Source organism: Theobroma cacao, chromosome 1 (genome assembly GCF_053813885.1).
Source record: "Theobroma cacao isolate CCN51 chromosome 1, ASM5381388v1, whole genome shotgun sequence".
NCBI classification, from domain to species: Eukaryota; Viridiplantae; Streptophyta; class Magnoliopsida; order Malvales; family Malvaceae; genus Theobroma; species Theobroma cacao.
The window spans coordinates 39220133-39237789 of NC_142639.1; the positions used below are offsets into that span (position 1 = coordinate 39220133).

At 37.1% G+C, this 17657-nt stretch overlaps 4 protein-coding genes and 1 long non-coding RNA gene across 8 annotated transcripts; 3 read left to right on the forward strand and 2 right to left on the reverse strand.

Annotated features, from left to right (window-relative positions):
• Window positions 1-1788: 1788 nt before the first annotated feature.
• LOC148764805 (uncharacterized) lies at window positions 1789-5255 on the reverse strand. Its single transcript, XR_016024221.1, has 4 exons — window positions 5109-5255; window positions 2390-2729; window positions 2212-2283; window positions 1789-2039 (listed from the first exon to the last, which is right to left on the reverse strand). It is a non-coding gene; the product is annotated as an uncharacterized LOC148764805 (long non-coding RNA).
• On the reverse strand, window positions 3076-5126 carry WTF1 (Ubiquitin carboxyl-terminal hydrolase family protein). Its single transcript, XM_018123684.2, has one exon. The coding sequence runs from the start codon at window positions 5043-5045 to the stop codon at window positions 3453-3455; it is 1593 nt and encodes a 530-aa protein (XP_017979173.2). The 5' UTR covers window positions 5046-5126; the 3' UTR covers window positions 3076-3452.
• Window positions 5256-5347: 92 nt separating the features above from the next.
• LOC18614001 (Glycosyl hydrolase superfamily protein) lies at window positions 5348-8120 on the forward strand. 2 transcript variants are annotated; one of them, XM_007051523.3, is made up of 8 exons: window positions 5348-5666; window positions 5774-5847; window positions 5928-6008; window positions 6105-6213; window positions 6287-6384; window positions 6523-6610; window positions 7130-7484; window positions 7768-8120. In XM_007051523.3, exons 1-8 carry the CDS (start codon window positions 5397-5399, stop codon window positions 8019-8021), a joined length of 1329 nt encoding a protein of 442 aa, XP_007051585.3. In that variant the 5' UTR covers window positions 5348-5396; the 3' UTR covers window positions 8022-8120. The 2 variants fall into 2 exon arrangements, with proteins under 2 accessions (XP_007051585.3, XP_007051584.3); XM_007051522.3 differs by having other exon boundaries at window positions 6129-6213.
• An 850-nt stretch (window positions 8121-8970) lies between these two features.
• On the forward strand, window positions 8971-12668 carry TROL (thylakoid rhodanese-like protein). Its single transcript, XM_007051524.3, has 8 exons — window positions 8971-9827; window positions 10602-10704; window positions 10791-10871; window positions 11078-11152; window positions 11280-11354; window positions 11556-11636; window positions 11884-12069; window positions 12217-12668. Exons 1-8 carry the CDS (start codon window positions 9184-9186, stop codon window positions 12262-12264), a joined length of 1293 nt encoding a protein of 430 aa, XP_007051586.3. The 5' UTR covers window positions 8971-9183; the 3' UTR covers window positions 12265-12668.
• Window positions 12669-13571: 903 nt separating this feature from the next.
• On the forward strand, window positions 13572-16956 carry HTR12 (Histone superfamily protein). 3 transcript variants are annotated; one of them, XM_088803042.1, is made up of 7 exons: window positions 13572-13894; window positions 13996-14045; window positions 14550-14613; window positions 14711-14829; window positions 15166-15240; window positions 15661-15736; window positions 16332-16474. In XM_088803042.1, the coding sequence occupies exons 1-7, from the start codon at window positions 13843-13845 to the stop codon at window positions 16343-16345; spliced, it is 450 nt and encodes a 149-aa protein (XP_088659168.1). In that variant the 5' UTR covers window positions 13572-13842; the 3' UTR covers window positions 16346-16474. The 3 variants fall into 3 exon arrangements, with proteins under 3 accessions (XP_088659168.1, XP_017969663.1, XP_007051593.1); XM_018114174.2 differs by lacking the exon at window positions 16332-16474 and adding an exon at window positions 16638-16956 and having other exon boundaries at window positions 13577-13894; XM_007051531.3 differs by lacking the exon at window positions 16332-16474 and adding an exon at window positions 16638-16956 and having other exon boundaries at window positions 13582-13894; window positions 13999-14045.
• The last annotated feature ends 701 nt before the right edge of the window (window positions 16957-17657 follow it).

Here is a 17657-nt window from a genome sequence, read left to right on the forward strand (position 1 = left end):
TAATATTTAAATTATATATAAATATTAATATTTTAAAATATTAATTTTTTTATAATTTATAAATTATTTTTTTCTTTTTTTCTTTCTTCTTTTCTATGTGTCGACCACCGAAAATATTACCGATGTAATGAAACGTCGATCTGACGACCATGTAGTCAGATCTGGCCACTAAGAGGCCAGATTGACACTTCCCGTTGCTAGATCTGGTAGTGGAGTGCCAAATTCGATCGTGAGGATCTGATCGGGAAGTATCAGATCCGGTGCTTCTCGTTACCAAATCAGGCCATGGATCCCAGATTCGGTGACTCTTCAGTTGAATCTTATCGAATAGTAATGATCGACACTTTTCAACTATATTCAGTAGTAAATTATTTTTTTATTTTTTTCTTTCTTCTTTTCCATGTGTCGACCATCGAAAATGTTACCGGTGTAATGAATCGTCGATCTGGCGCACCATGTGGCCAGATCTGGCCACTAAGAGGCCAGATTGACACTTCTCGTTGCTAGATCTGACAGTGGAGTGCCAAATTCGATCGTGAGGATCTGATCGGGAAGTACTAGATCCGGTGCTTCTCGTTGTCAGATCAGGCCGTGGATCCCAGATTCGGTGACTCTTTAGTTGAATTTTGTCGAACAATAATGATCGACACTTTTCAACCATATTCAGTAGTAAAATCGTCGTCCCCGCTACTACCATCGTCATCTCCAGTGATGAGTGCTAGCTATAGAGAGAATTAGAGAGGTACGAACGTGAGAAAAGAGAGAAAGAAGGGAAAATGAGAAGAAAAAGAAATATTTATATGTTTAGAGTTGTAATATTTCTAAGTTATAAGAAGTATTTTAATCTTATTAGATTTTAAAGCTATTGCCCCAGCAATGAAATAGTAAATACCGAGAACTTGAGTTTAGTTATGCTTGAGTTTTACCCATTTTAAGGAATAGTTAATACCAAATAATAGTTATTCCTTATGGCATTACTTACCAAACGGGAGTAAAGAGAAAACATGGGAATAGATGTACCAAACATGCTGTAAATGCTTTTCTTTGAGTATGTTTTTCAGTTTTTACAGCTAATCAAATATGTAAAACCAAAAATAAAACATGGAAAACAGAAAGAAAGCAGGAAGAGTAGATAAATGTTCCCAGCTTCGAAGCCTGGAAATTCATGACAACTTTTCTTCACTCTCTTTGAGGGCTTCGAACTGTAGTTTATTGAGCTTGAAGCCTTCGAAAGAGAGTGAAAAAAGGTTGCCATTGTCAACTGATCAGACGCCTCCCAAAGCAAGAAACAGTTTGCTCAGGTCCCCGACAAGAGCCTCCAGCCGGCTTCACTATACACACGGAAGCCCTGAAACATCAAACACTACCGAAGCTGGCGAAGTTGGAAGCCCCTGAGGGGGAGTGAACAACCTGTGCCTTGGCCTAGTCTGACGACTGGCTAGATTGATCAAGATATCTTTCAAATATGCCGACTTCAAAAGACTCACTTGAGCAACTTGAGTAAGGAGTGGGCTAACGACGAGCCTTTTATAGGCCAGATAATGCATGCAAGGAAAATGTTACATGCATTCACTAACTAATTTCATTCATCTCATCACAATCGTTCATTAGATGAGTTTCACGTGATAGACGGTAGTTAACGAATCTATTGAAGTGTGAATCAAAGGCGCAATTTGATCCCCAAGCACTGATTCTCAAAATTTGGGTCTCTCTCACACTCTCTAATATCCAAATGGCAAAAAACGAATTGGACCCGAAGTTTTGGCATCTCAACAAAGAATAAAGCAGTTTTGGCATCTCAGTCACGTCCATTTCTTTGTTAAGTCCACGCAAGAACAATAATATCCATATCGAATGGAACATTTCACCAGTCCGAAATATGTAAACCATATCTTGAACAAATCTTCAAGATATGAGAACATTTATCGACCAAGATTCTCAGACATCTCATGCATCACTACTTCAATCAGCTCACCTGATGTATGTCTTTCCAGACCCAGCTCCATAATTCTTTCTTTGTGCCCCATCTAATGCTTTGCCTTCTCTTGCAACCAAATGAATGCAAGAAATTAAAACACAGGAATGTTGACTAGAGAAAGCAACTTAAAAATAAATTTTAAAGTTGTATATTTGCCTAATGTCACCATAGGTTAGAAAGAAGATGCCTATCTTTCTATCTCTTTGTTTTCAGTTATTCACCACATACAGCACCTTGGGTTTGCAGAGAACATTCTGTTGTATGCTTCACCAAAAGCAACGCTTGGCAAGCATGACAAGCATACCCTGAATCAATCCAAATGTATTTAGCATTTAAATCTTTGCTCAAGAAGGAGCAATTTTACGGTGAAATATGTAGATGGAGAAATAATTTTAAAAAAGTTCAACGTACCAACAGATTATGTATGGTTCTTCCGAATCTTTTAATGTTTCAGTTTCAGATACCATAAGGCTGGATTTCAAAATGCATACTCAAGCAGTCAAGTTAATGCATCAACTGTGGAAAAATGGATAGCCTAATTTTCTCTTTTTGATGAAATATTAATAGCCTAATTGAAATGTAAATATAACGACATAATTAAGCAAAGAAACAGTAACTGACAGGATACAATAGGTAACATGGTCCACAATGGCCTTTCAAAAAAAAAAATGGTCAACAATTGGCAAATTGAGGTAAGTTGAGACCAATGGTACTGATCTTCCATTTAGTTTTCTTTGTCCAAGCCCGCAAGCTGTTAGCACAAGATTTGCATCTTAATTAAAAAGCAAAAATGGACAGATTGGGCAACAAGCTGAGCAGGAAACTAGAACTAGAAGCTAAACTTAGATCAAATGAACTGCAATATAGGATAAATTTCATAAGTGGAAATAGTGCCCCTTGCACGCCTCCTAAGGCAATAAAAATACATTAACATCCCACAGAGAGTCCTAAATCATTGCAGATATGAACTAGGTATACACTTTAGGGCTTGCAGAATTGCATTAATCATCAATGAAGCTTTTCCTGAGCTCCAGCCAGCCATTTCAATGTGATAAATGCAATGTAGTAAGGGAAAAAGATAAAAAAGAACATTTCAATAGAGTAATTCTGTTTAGATCACTGGTAATGTCTTATTATATTAACAAAGGGCATGAACAGTTCATTCTGGAAGCTGCCTACAAGGTTCATCTATCATAAAGATTTCTCTTTTGGTGCTTCATTAACTTAGAAAACATTACGTTCATGCCATTTACATACATATAAAATTTGTATCATAGCCTAATTGATGCCCATCTGCAACTGCTATAACTTCCCAAGCTTCCAAGAAATAAGATTTGGAACCTCACCAAACAGTAAACTGGATTCTGTCTCCACTCTCCACAGGAAAAATTCGAAGCTAAGAAGGGATACGCAATCATTTGGGGGTCAAAAACCTAATGGGAGCCCTCAGTTTCTAGCAAATTTGCAAAACTTTTTACCAACGTTCTCTTGGCTGACCATCAGGAAATGCAGGAACAAGTAATTTCTCTTCTTTCTTTGCTAAGTAATCTGCTTGCTTAGTTGATTTGCTCAGTCCAATCTTAATAGGTTCATCATCTTCATCAAAATCTGGTGGTGCATCATCATCTTCATCACTCCAATCTTCCTCATAGTCATCATCATCTTCATCACCCTTATCATCATTAAATCCACCATCACTCAGATAACTATCCATATCAGACCATCCTCCTTCATCATCGCTTGCCTCCTCTGACATGTCTCTTTCTTCATTCCCATCAGCAGCTTTCTTCAAACCACCCCTCTTGGGGAACCTAGGAATGGCAACAAGAGAGCGGAACTTCTCTTTAATAAGCAACAGTGGATCCTTATCTATCAATTGAGAATCTCGATAAGCTTCCCTAAGGAACACAGAATCCCTATCCCCTTTCAAAGACACATAGAACATATCAGGGTGCCTTATTATCATCCCTCGCAGTTGCTGAGAAAATCTAAATTCCTCTCGAAAGTGAGTGAGATGATCCACAAGAGTTCTCTTCTCAACAGTGAGGCTCAAAATCTCATGTACGACCCCGCAAGCATGCTTTTCCTTCTCTGGAGTTCCCGACCTCAATCCTGAAAAGTCTGAATAAGGGGACATGTAAGGCATGTCTCTAAACTGGCATAGCCTTCTCATTTCACCCTTAGAAAGATTAAGACCCTTAGGAAGCTTAATTCTATTGAACTTAAGTGGCCTATCTATAATCAAATTCTTCTCTGCCAACTCTCTGGCTCGATTCTCCTCTTCAGCTAATTCAGCTGCTGATACTGCAAGATCAGGATCCCAATGAGTTAATTCCAAAGCAGGGCCTCGTTCAGTTTGAACAACACGAAAATATTGAGGGTACTGCAGACAAATTGTGTTGCGAAACTCTAAAGGAAGCCCAAGATCAGTCCTCAAATGTGCAATCTTCTCCAGCAAAATCCGCTTCTCCAATGACATCATCAACAACTTCCTTAACTTAACAACCAACAAATCTTCCATTTCATTCCTAACTCTCAACTCATCCAAGTAAAGCCTTTCTGCTTCGGGTGTCAATCTAAACCTCAATGAAAAAGCCCCTTCTTCCATGATTTCAAACACTCCAGGAAACTTCCTCAATAAAGCAATAAATCTACGCCTTTTTTGGAGACCTAAGTCTCTTCTATACTTTCCCAATGACCTAAGTGACATGATTCTATCAGGCTGACTCACTAGAATCTTCCTTATCTTTAACACCAATTTAACCTTCTTGTCCCTTTGAATCACATTATCAAAGGGAAGCTCTTTTCTTCTCTTAACTGCAGCTCTTACTGGCTCAAAAGGGACATGGGTTTTATTCAGATTACCCAAAGAAGTAAAATCCTTATCTTGAAAAACCAAGCTTTGTCCCAAAAATGGTGTCTTTTCTGGAAATTTGGTCGAGGAACGGAAATGGGATTTCATAGAAAGTTGTGGTTTTCCATGAAATGGGGATTTGTAAGATAGAAACAGGGGAAGAGAAGTTGACATTGAAGCTTTGTTTGAAGCAAGCACAAGGCCAGGTTCCATGTTCAATTGTTAAAAATTGAGATAAATATACAAAAAAGAAACAAAGTTAGATGGAAGAATTACCTGTTCAGGGTAGAGGGTGAAACTCGTCTAGGATTGAAATTGAATGTTTAGGGCTTATGAGCAAGCCAAAACCCCTTGTCACTGATATTTTCCAATTGAGATTCTTGTTATCTAACTAATAACTTATTCAGGGACTTCAATGTAAAATCATCGAGCATGAAGGGCAAAATTGTCATATTAAAGCAAATTGTTAAAACGGCAAGTCGTTTTTCTGTCAGCTGAATTATGGACTTCTTTTTTTTCCTGACTTTGTTGCTAAAGGATTGACTTGGACTAGGAACGAGAGAAATGGCGAGGAGGCGGGAGCGCCGAGTGGAGCCGAGTCAGGAACGGCGCAAAGAGCGAGTCGGAACGGCAACTCGAGAAGACAAATTCAGCGACTCAGATGCTTCGGATCGTAAGCTCATCAGTATATTCGTAGTCTTCTTCATCGTAATTCCAGCCATATCTGTACTCGTATACAGCATCAAATACGGTTCAGGTACGAAACGTTTCGAACCGGTCGTAACTGAACGAGGACTCATCAAAACCGACATTAGTTACCAAGAGATCCTCGCTGTAAGAACCGTACTTAAAATAAATAAATAAATAGACTGAGCTTATTTATCAAAGAGAAATTTTTCCTTTTTTTTTTGCTAAAATTTTGAAATTGTAAGTAATTTCAGGAGAATTTGAAGATACCAGAAAATGCGTCGCAACGGCATTATGATTATCCCGTGTTGGCTTACATTACCCCATGGTGAGATCATCTCAAGGGTGCCTTTATTCAAATGTTGGTGGAAATCAAATTCTTGATTTATGTGATGAAAATTTTTGCAGGAATTCGAGGGGCTATGAAATAGCAAACAGGTTTAGTTCTAAGTTTACTCACTTATCACCCGTTTGGTATGATTTGAAAAGGTATATCCAATATTGAATTAACAAATTTTATGTTAGCATTCCTTTCAAATTTCAAAAAATTAAAATTTTTGTTTTTTTTTTGTTCAAATATTAAAGTAAAAGTAAAAGCTTTGTTGCCAGCCAAGGAAGCAGCTTAGTTCTGGATGGGAGACACAATGCTGACAAAGGATGGTTATCAGAGCTTAGAATGAAAGGAGATGCTTTGGTAATTTAAATTTTTTTTTGTTTGGAATTTTCCATTATCATAAGAATATATTTTTGATATATTATATATGTAGGTATTACCTAGAGTAGTTCTGGAAGCATTTCCTACGAAGCTGCTTAAAAAGAAGAAACAGAGGGATAAAGCTATTGATCTTATAGTAACAGAGTGCAAGTAAGCCCCCATTTCTTATTCTATGTTCTTTTGTAAGTATACCATGCTACAGAAGACATTTTTCAACTGCACTTCCTCAACAAAATGCTGTGGTTCTCTAATGTTATTTGTTTTGTGGATTCTTTCCTCAATGAATAGAGAAATGGACTATGATGGTATTGTGCTAGAGTCTTGGTCAAGATGGGCTGCATATGGTGTCTTGCATGATCCAGACATGAGGAATATGGTAATCCTCACCTTAACTGAGGTTTTCTCTTTGTTAAAAACTGTACCATTCTGGTTCCCAAGACTTGGGGTTTAAACATGTTTTGAAGTGGCAGTTTGTGGAATTTTGCTGCCTGAGCATGCCAAATCTTTCTTCACTCCTTAAATTGTTTTTCTTTTTTCAAAATCCTTTGATTCTTTTCATCCTTTTTCTTTTTGGGTTCAATAGCATTATGCTTCCTTTCTCCACCTCATGCTTAGCTCTATATTAAGTTTATAAGAATAAAGCCTCAATTAAATTATTATAAGTTATCTTTTGAGGCTAGCTGTTAGTGACATCTAAATTGATGTGTCTTTGCTATAGGGTTTTCAGTTTTATTATATAATACCAGACCCTGAGGTTCATATGATCATCAAGCATTCTCTTTTTCTGATCTGACGCAATTCCTTATCTCTAGTGATTTGAAATGAAATGGTCAACCTAAATTAAGTTCTTTCTGATTTATGAGGTCTGAAAGATTTTTGCTGTTTTCACATCTAGGCGCTCAAGTTTATAAAACAACTTGGATATGCACTGCATTCTGTGAGATCAGCCAGGAATCCTGAGCAAAAATTGCAGTTGGTGTACGTTATAGGCCCACCACATTCAGAGAAGCTCCAGCAACATGATTTTGGACCAGAAGATCTTCAGAGTTTGAGTGATGCTGTGGATGGTTTCTCACTTATGACCTATGACTTCTCAGGTCCTAACAATCCAGGTCCAAATGCACCTATTCAGTGGATACGCTTTACCTTGCAGTTGCTTCTTGGCCCCCCTGGTAACAACGCTCAGAGCCTTGCTCCAAAGATATTTCTTGGCATCAACTTTTATGGAAATGATTTTGTCCTTTCAGGAGGTATTAGATCTTCTTTTCCCTTATTTGTTAAGGTGATTGTGCATCTATCTTCCATGGAAGACCATCTAGCACTAAATCATATACGTTGACCTAGCAATCTTCAGAAATATGTGAACTTGACACTGACTCCTTGGCTTATGCTAAACATGGTCTTTTATGTCTTAAATATCCTTTCCACTATATGTTGTAACTTATAATATTTATGGTGTACATTGAATTAGGCTTGTTAAAAGACAAGTTTTGTGTGTGACATTAGAGGTTTCTCCTTGTCCATATTGAGCAGGTTCTGGTGGTGCAGCTGTCATTGGTAGGGATTACCTCTCATTGTTGGAGAAGCACAGGCCCCTAATACAATGGGAAAAGAACAGCGGAGAGCATTTTTTCGTTTATTCTGATGACAACAACGTCAGACATGCAGTGTTCTACCCATCGTTGATGTCAATTTACTTGCGGCTAGAGGAAGCGCGGTCATGGGGAACTGGCATTTCAATATGGGAAATTGGGCAAGGCTTGGATTTTTTTTTTGGTCTTCTGTAACCATTCCAATTTTGTTCTTTTTAGGCAATGCAACGTAAGTTTGGGGTTTTCCCCTTATTCATCTGTCTTTTCTAATGGAAGAAATTCAGTTAGATACCACATGCCAAGGAGTCCTATAAGATCTGAGCTGAAATCAGATTTCCACGAAGTATACGTCTCTCCTGATCTCCTTGTCTTTGCAATATGTCTTTTTGCACCATCCAGTTATTGGATCCTCTAAGATACTAAACTGTGGTTTGGTCTTTGGCATTAAACAGCAAATGCCACATCAACAAATGGGCGTTCTTGCATATCCATCCAGCATTTATTTTAGCTCTGAGCCATATACAAAAAGAAAAGGTCTCTTGTTGTTAGCTTTTGCTAAGGGTTTTTCCTCTTCTAATTCGACAGAGTTCAGGGTTTTGATTCGAACTCTCTTTCTTTGGTCCAAAGAAAGGTGAACGCCAGTTACCCAGCATTTGATTAATAGATGGGCTTAATGGACTAATCGGACCATAACATCACTCTTTTCCAACCAGGCATGCAAGATTTACATTTTGGACTCCAGACAAATCTCACATTGACATCAAAAACCTTCATTAAGGAATCAAATATTTGGGTACCCAAATTGAATCCGGTAGAAGAATCCTTGTCTTTATTAGCTTTTTAACTTGCTGCTACTATTTCTCTAGTTCTGGTAAATTGAAGATAATTACAATTTTGAATTTGTAATCATCCTGTTTGTGTGGAGGAAATTAGGAAAGAGCCTGGAATGATTTGCACTACAACAGTAGCTATGGTACACTGTTTTTTTTGAACAAAAAGAAAGGTACTACTGTGTTTTTGATGTACTATGGAGTTTTCTAAAAACTTCTCCTGACAATTATCAGCCACACAAATCTGCTTAGACCAGAAAGTGCATCTGGACATGATCATAAAGCCTGTGATCTCACTTCCAATGTGTCATGCAATGAATGGCAGAGATCTCATATCTCATTCCACCTCAGCACCTTTCAACATTCAAAGCACCAGCCAAATTGCTCCTTCCAAAAGCTAAGGCTTTGTCATCCAATCAATTCTACAAGAACAACAAAATCCTCATAAACCCTCGATTTCTGATGGTTCAAGCTTCTCCATCATATCTTTGAGAGCCTACAAGCTGTCTTTTGCATAAAATTATGCTATGGAGGCCCTCAATGCAGCGAGCTTGACACCTCTCTCAGTTCTTTGTGAGAGAAGAGCAAAGACCAGAAAAGTGTCGTCACTCTCAATTGCTTCCCCACCCAAAGTTCCAACTTCTGCAGCTTTTATTAAGACCCCACCATCTCTGCAGGAGTGTTTGTCAAGAAGCTTGCATAGGGGTATAGTGCTGCTGTCTTCCGTTCTTACCAGTGGTGCTGCTAAAGCTTTATCATACGAGGAAGCACTGCAGCAGACTAAGGACTTCTCCTCGTCATTTGGTCTTGATTCAAATGGGGTTGTTGATAGTGTTGTCAGTTTTGTAACCGAGAATCCCACAGTTGTAGCCGGCGGTGCTGTTGCTTTGGCAGTTCCATTAATTTTGTCTCAGCTGTTGAAGAACCCGAAGCCATGGGGAGTTGAGTCTGCAAAGAGTGCTTATGCCAAGCTGGGTGATGATGCCACGGCTCAGTTGCTTGACATAAGAGCGATCAAGGAGTTTAGAGAAGTTGGTAGCCCTGATGTAAGGGGTTTTGGTAAGAAGCCTGTGTCAATTACCTTTAAGAATGAAGACAAACCAGGGTTCTTAAAAAAGCTGTCTTTGAAATTCAGGGAACCAGAAAATACGACCTTGTTCGTCATAGACAAGTAAGATTTTGGACCTATGCCTTTTCTGTGTATTTGTTCGTATGAATTCCTAGTATTTTGGGCATGAATCATACTAACTGAATCCAAATCAATCAACATAGAAAAATTGATTAATGAAAAGAAACAGACCAGCATTTCAAAAACTTAAGCGCACCGGCATTGTTTATAACATCACCACTACTATTGATTCATTTTTCACCAGGTTATTCGGTGCTAAAACTTGACCTTCTTGGTTCTAAATCACGAGGCATATGCATATGACATTGCCATAATTTATAATTAGTTTAAGGATCCACTGCTATTGATGATGTCTCTGCATATCTGAGATGAAATGCATTGTGTATTGGTTGGACTAACAATAAAAGATCTTTGTTTTGTTTGCTTGCTTGCTTGTGGAGAAAATATTCAGAAATACATATGGAGGCTCTTTGGCCTTAAGCTACACAGTAGAATATGGCTATCTGCCTGTCTCCTAAATCCTAAGCCATAAATTAACCGCATCTTGTTCCAAGGTTGGAGATTTCTAAATTGATAGTCTAAGTTCTAAATGTTGGGTTGTTTCTTTGATAACATATGGAAGCTTGGCTGACAATGACATACATTCTAGTTGTAACTATAACCTGAAAATTGCTCTCTGTTGTAAATATAAACTGAGAATTGCTCTCTCTCTCTCTCTCTCTCTCCTTTATATGCATTGTGTTTTGTAAGAAGGATGAAATTAGAACTTCTAGTAGGTTCATCTTCTCATGTTGTTAAATTTGTGTTGAAAGCCAGATTTGATGGGAACTCCGAACTGGTTGCGGAATTAGTCACTGCAAATGGATTCAAAGCTGCTTATGCAGTAAAAGATGGTGCAGAAGGACAACGAGGATGGATGGTATTTGCTGTTCTAAATTCTTTGCTGTTTAGTATTTTATTCTTTTAGCAGTTGCATCATTTGAGAGGCTAATTGCAATTTTGCAGAATAGTGGTCTTCCTTGGATACCACCAAAGAAAGGGCTTGACCTTAGCAATTTGACAGAAACAATCACCGGGGCCCTTGGAGTGCGTATCTTCATTTCTTATTTGCTTATGCACTTCTAAGGTTTTAATCTCATAGAGATTTTTACATATCCTTCGGTTCAGAGGCAAGATGCATAAAAATTAAGGAAGAAAAATAGCAACCCTTCTTCCTATGTTCTTTATAAGAAAGTTCTGCAGCCTTTTTTCTTTGTTTTCATCTATATGGTAACATTGGTTATAATCTGCAGGAGGGATCAGATGGCCTCTCTGTTACACTAGGGATTGCTGCAGCTGCTGGATTGGGCTTCCTGGCATTTTCAGAGGTTAGGTTTTTAAGTCCTATTATTAGCTTCTAATTTCTATTTTTGCTTTTATCATTGTTTTGTTTTGACTTTAGTTTTTTTTTTTTCATCAAAACAACTTAAATTGTGGTTCTCATGTCTTCTTCAGTTAGAAACTATACTTCAACTTCTGGGCTCAGCTGCTATTGTTCAGCTTGTGAGCAAGAAACTCCTATTTGCAGAGGCAAGTCTCCACTTTTGAGCTATTTTTTCATGAATTTAATTGAAAATTAAGTATTTTCCAGCTTACTTTGAACAATATGGTTCCTGACAATTGACAACTGTCGAATATGTTGCTTAATTTTTAAATCTATGGTCTTTCTTAAAGCCTATGGTCTAAATGAAATGGTTCTGCTTGACTTTTCTACCCTGCTATTTGTGACAGGACCGAAAGCAAACTCTTCAACAAGTTGATGAATTTTTAACCACAAAGATTGCTCCTAATGAATTTGTTGATGAGATAAAGGTATCCAAACTTGATACAAATTCTGGTTATTATTTGTATGCTTTATTTATCTGTTGAGCAAGACCCACGTCTTGCCAAGAAAAGTTATTCTGACCATAAAAACAATTTTTTGCTGTGCATATTACTGCAATAGGCTGCTGTAGACTGGAATGCGTTCTTCTTTCCCCTCATAATTTCTTAACTATAAACCATTGCTTCTTTTCCATGATCATAATTCTCTATATTTGTATCTACGTGTGACACTCAGCAAATTGGAGTGGCCTTACTACCAACAACTACAGGCAAGTCTCTTCCTGCACCTACCGAGGCTAAACCAGAGCCGAGAGTAGAAGCAGCAGCAGAACCACCTCCTCAAATCAATTCGGTACCTACAACAGGGGCCAAGGCAGATGAACCCTCTGGATTTCCAAGACCACTTTCACCATATGCTTCTGTAATGTCACTTTTATTACTCCATAAATTCCTCATAGTTTTTATCTTATGCCATATGCTTGTATTACAAGTGGTTGCTTTTGCTTCCTACTGTTTGTACATGGGAAAAATACTAACATTTCTCATTTTTCTTTCTTTATGGTTGCAGTATCCAGATTTGAAGCCTCCAACATCTCCTACTCCATCACAGTCCTAGACTTCAGAATTCAGTTGAACTCTGTATGGATTTCTACTGCAAGCAACTGTTTGGTCGGGAACTTTCAAAGCTATCCAGTGAGTTGTGTAATTTTCCAGCTCACATGATGATTTTTGGATCAAGAAACTAGTAAAAAGGGGAAGAAGAGAACCACTCAAAATATATAAATAAATAAATAAATAAGCAAAGCATACTATTTTTCTGCCTCGATATCTTGTTGCTGTCTGTCTTCTGTGCTACTCCATTACGCTATGTTGTAATTATTAGGTATCTTGTGGATGTTGCTGTATGATTTAGCTTATCTGAAAGTATGTCTTTTAGCCTTTGATGTGGATGTTCAAGTGCATTGTTGTGGGTAGATCAGAGTGGGAATGATGATTGCCTCAAGACTGCATTTGCTGTAATTACGTCTTTGTTTTCAAGATTAATGCTTAGAGTTGGAAGATTTTCAGCGACGTACTCGCCAACTTAGCCAGGTGGATGACTCTGTCTCATACATAGCTACCTGATCATAAAAAACTTGAGTGCCACAACTACTAGAGTAAAATTCTTGAGGATGCAATGTATAGTTTCATAGCAATGTGCTTGTAGTTTACATGGAAGAATGAAGAATATCTATTACCACCAGCAAGAATTCAACCTCAGAATACTCTACTTAAAAGATGTTCATGCGGCATTAAATTTGGCTTGGGTGAGTCATTTCTCTAAGGGGGATAAAATATGAAGTAACTGGCTAAAATATATATATATATATATTAAAATAAGAGGATGGCAAAACGAACTGGGAGCCAGGAGGTTGGCAAAGACTTTGAGAGAAAGAAATGCACAACGTTATTCTTTCAAGCAATTCAAAAATGTCTTACTTTTGACGTTTTCTGATGTATACTTTTTAATTTAAAATATTATTTTTATAACGAGTAATTATTTCTTTTCAAAAGAGGGTATCTAATGAAATATAAAATATTTATTCGATATGAGATTAAAGATTTTTTGGCTTTGAAACGCCTGACGTGATATAAAGTTACTATTTATAGTGTAACTATAGTACTGAAAAAAAATAAAAAGAAGGTAGAAAAATATGTGCTCCTCTTGTACTACATTTTAAATATGAAATGAGAAAATCAAATTTATTTTTTAAATGAGAATCATATATTAACTATCGTATTAAATATTAAATGCACTTTAAAATTTATATGGAAAATGTACTCCATTTTTAGTAAAACTTAATTAAAAAAAAAAAAAAAGAGATGCGCTCTATTTTCTTTGAATGTAAATTGAAAACCTTTCGCGTTTTTGGTAGCAAAAAGAGAAAGAAAAATGAAAATTTCGAGCACGTGAGTGGCACGGGCTATAACGGGCAAAAACGAAAAACGACAAAACGCCTACGTTTCAAGGAAACCTAGCCATTGTAGCGGCGGGAGCCTGAGAAGAAGAGAACGGAGTCGGTCCCGGACCACAAGCGGGAAATAAGATTCAAAATAGTCAAATACGATTGATTTATATTCGGATACAGTCTTCCCAGCCAAATTTTTTTTTTAACAAAAAAGCGCTGAAGGAAAGGTTTTCATCGCTCCTGCCATGGCGAGAACCAAGCACACCGCTGCTAAGAAAAGAAAACCAAAGCCATCTGGTAATATCTCTCTTTCTCTCTTTCTCTAAACAAACGAATTTGCTTAGGATTTCGCTAAACGTTGGTTGTTTTTTTTTTAAAAAAAAATTATCCACAAAAAGCAGCTGCCGCAGGGGCCTCAACGTCGACGCCGTCACCGGGAACCAGTCCGGTAGCTTTCTCTTTCTCTGTTTTTTTTTTTTTTCCTCGTTTGAGTTCTTTCTGTGGATTGTCTTGTTGATGATAAAATGTTGATATAAAAGCCAAAAATTAGGGCTTTGGTTGAATTTTCCATTATTTTGGGGAAAATAAAGAAGAAGGAGAAGAATATGTTTATGTTTTTGGTAAATTTTCTTAGTCTCCCAAGCTGGATTTTTCTTCTTCTCATCCCTTGCTCTTTAGCGTTAGCTTTTTTTTAAAAAAAAATTCAATATACATATAATTGTCTTCCTCCTTTATTTGATGACTAAGTGGAGCAACAAAAAGAAGTCAAGAACGAGAATTTGAAATACTTAACATAAATTTGCTCAGTTATGCCAACTATTAATTTTGATAGCAAATCTAAATTTACCAATTCTTTTGTTGTTATTTTCTTTTCCCCTACTTTTTCTCATAATTTCTTTATCATATCTGTAATATAAATCTGAGGTCTAATTTGCATTTTGAGCTTCTGAAGGCTCGTGTTCTAAGGACAAGAAAAACTGGAGGAGAGGGAAAAACTGGAGGACAGGCCACACCGTGTGAGTTTTAGCGGGATCTGATTTTTTTTCCTGCCCTGTAACTAACAAAATTCATGCTGTATCAAAGATTTAGCCTGATGCTTTTTCGTTGTTAAAGCTCAAGGAACATCGAAGAAGCCTCATCGTTTTAGACCGGGAACTAGGGCTCTTCAAGAGATTCGGAAATACCAAAAGAGTTGGAAACCGCTCATTCCTGCTGCCAGCTTCATTAGAGAAGTGAGCTCTCTCTCTCTCTGGGGTGCTTATTTATTGTAGGCACATACCTAAACTAGTTTATTGTCTTCAATGCACTACTTATTGAACATCCATCTATACAACTGAAAATGTTAGTGGCAAATTGAGATTGAAATAACTCTATTAATTTCGAATGCACCAGTTATTGTTGAATTTTGAAAAGGTTACATTTTATTTTATTTCTAGCTTTGGCTCTGAAATATCCCAATTAGATGTCATTAACATTGCCCTTGTGCATGCAATATGCAGTATCTTTTAGCTGAGAGTAGTTATGAAGCTTAATCAAAAGGTTCTGATGTTCAATATGATTTTTTATAGGTACGAGCTATTACCTACCAACTTGCGCCGGACATAAGTCGCTGGAAAGCCGAAGCTTTAGTTGCAATTCAAGAGGTTCGGTAACTTATCCCTTTTGCTGTCATAAAAAAGAATTGATAAGCCTTTAAAAACAAATACAACACACAATGATGTGCAAGTTAATTTTTGGGCTTATGGTTGTGAATGTGGTTGGTCTGTTACAAATTATGCTTCCCAGTCTTCATATTATCGTATAGCCGTAGGTTAGGTTGCAACATTAACATGCAAATCAATTTACACTGAGCATATCTTAATTTTGCATTCGTAAGTGTCCAAAAACTGAGCTTGCATTTCAGTGTGGTATGAGTATGCTAATTTCCATCAATGATTGTGAACTCTAGTTTGTTCAGGTTGTCATATATCTTTTTACAATATGGAATAGCAATGCAATCTGTGGTATCAATACTTTTGCTACGTCCTATTTCAAAATGTGTATGACTTTGGGTGCATATGTAGGCAGCAGAGGAATATTTGGTTCAATTGTTTGGAGATGCTATGCTGTGTGCAATTCATGCTAAGCGTGTTACACTGAGTAAGTTAAAGACTGGAGAAATTGTTGTTTTTGTTAGAACTACTTTATATTGGGCATATTTGTTCTGCAGTTCAGGGCCTTCTAAGTTAATGCTAAAATAATTGTAGTGACCTAAAGGTAGTAGTAATAATATGGTGCTATAAGTGTTGGTAACATGATACGGTCAACTCCACGTTTGGGATATTTAATCTGATACCTTGATGTTGTGTATTTGATTCATTGAAGTTAGTTACGTGTTTTAGTGGAAGACCATGTACAGAATAATGCCATTGGGCGTATTAAAAGTTCGCCTCTCGGCCTACAAATCTTTTCTTCTTTTGTTGAAAGTAATGGAAACATGGAGAAGTTTATGGAGGCCTTGCTATGAGTAATGTTTATTCTGAATATATGGCTTCTTCTTTGATGGAAGAGTAAAATATGTCTTGATGTGTATCGGTTATATCATATTTTTAATTGTTAGGTTCATGCATACATATGAAGTTTTGGCTATGCTTTACTCTCGAACTATGGTTGCCCTCCATATCCAGTCTGTATAGATATATAACATTATGCAACATTTGCTTGGCACATTATGATTTTTTATTGATTGTTGCAGACCAAACTGTGTAGGATGATATGTGGAATGCAAATGCTGAATCAATGGACGGGAAACAATCATTTGAAAACTCTTTATGTGATTGCCATATGTTTGGTCCCAGTTTATTTGCCTATAAGACTATTAGTGTTGCCATCTACTCATGTTTCTAGCTTATGTTTCATGCTTATAGGAAAAACATTATTTCTCAATTTCAAAGAGTCAATTCTTTCCTTTTATAGGTTGATTGCAATTATTTTAAAAAAGAATTTATTCCATTTTCATTTCAAAAGGAACAAACTAACTTTATTTCCTTTCTTGCCACAGTGAAGAAGGATATCCAGTTGGCACGACGGCTTGGTGGGATGGGGCAACCCTGGTGAGATGTTGCACTAAAACCAACACTAGCTGTCTATCTAGCTATTCTCAAAATGAAAATATAATTGCTCTATTTGTATGTAGCATTGCTAAAATTTGACTGTCGAATAGATTACATTGTTACTTCAGCATTTAATGTTCTTTGAAACCTGAACAGTCTTTAGCTAACAGCTAGGTGTTTCTAATTAGTAGGAGGAGACTTAACCTTCACGTTGTAAGAAGAAATTCAGTTATCGTAATTTGCATGGTCCATGTGGAATTTGAGTTTTGATGTGCTTGATGGGGTTTGGATAGGCTGTACAAAGCATTGTGAGGGAAAACATTAACATTTCACACTTCACCCTTTTAATATCCAAATTCCATGATAAAAGAAATCCTTGAAACTGGGTTCCAGGCCAGCCGATAGGGACTCTGCTTAAAGAAAAGAAACTAAGACGACAACATAAAATAGTAGTATTAGGCTGCATTACTACGTTTATGTACAGACATGACCGGGGGGGTACCTTCTCCCATTTCGTTTAATACTAGGATTTTCCCACCCTTCATCGAAACTGGAAAGGTAAGCTACTTACAATCATCCCTTTGTGCTTTGTGCTATTTACACGTAATCATTTGTGGTTGTAAAAGTTGCATTTAATTTCTGGCCAATTTCTTTGAGTTAATATTTGACATTTTTTACTACATTTTCGATAAATTATAATTCGTCATCTCATCATTATTATATATTTAAAAATAAATAAAAAATTTGAGTGAGGTGACAAATATATTGTTCACCGAAACTATGCATCAAATATAGACTCCCAAGTCAGGAGAGTAGCATTGATAAATGATTACATGTAAATGGGTTAAATTGATGAAGGATAGAAAACCAAAGTCTTGCGGCCAGGCATCGGAGGAACAGGGTTGCTCCATCCTTCGACTCACGATTTTTACCCAGCGTTAATGGTGCGAGGGTCCTTTCACTGTGTT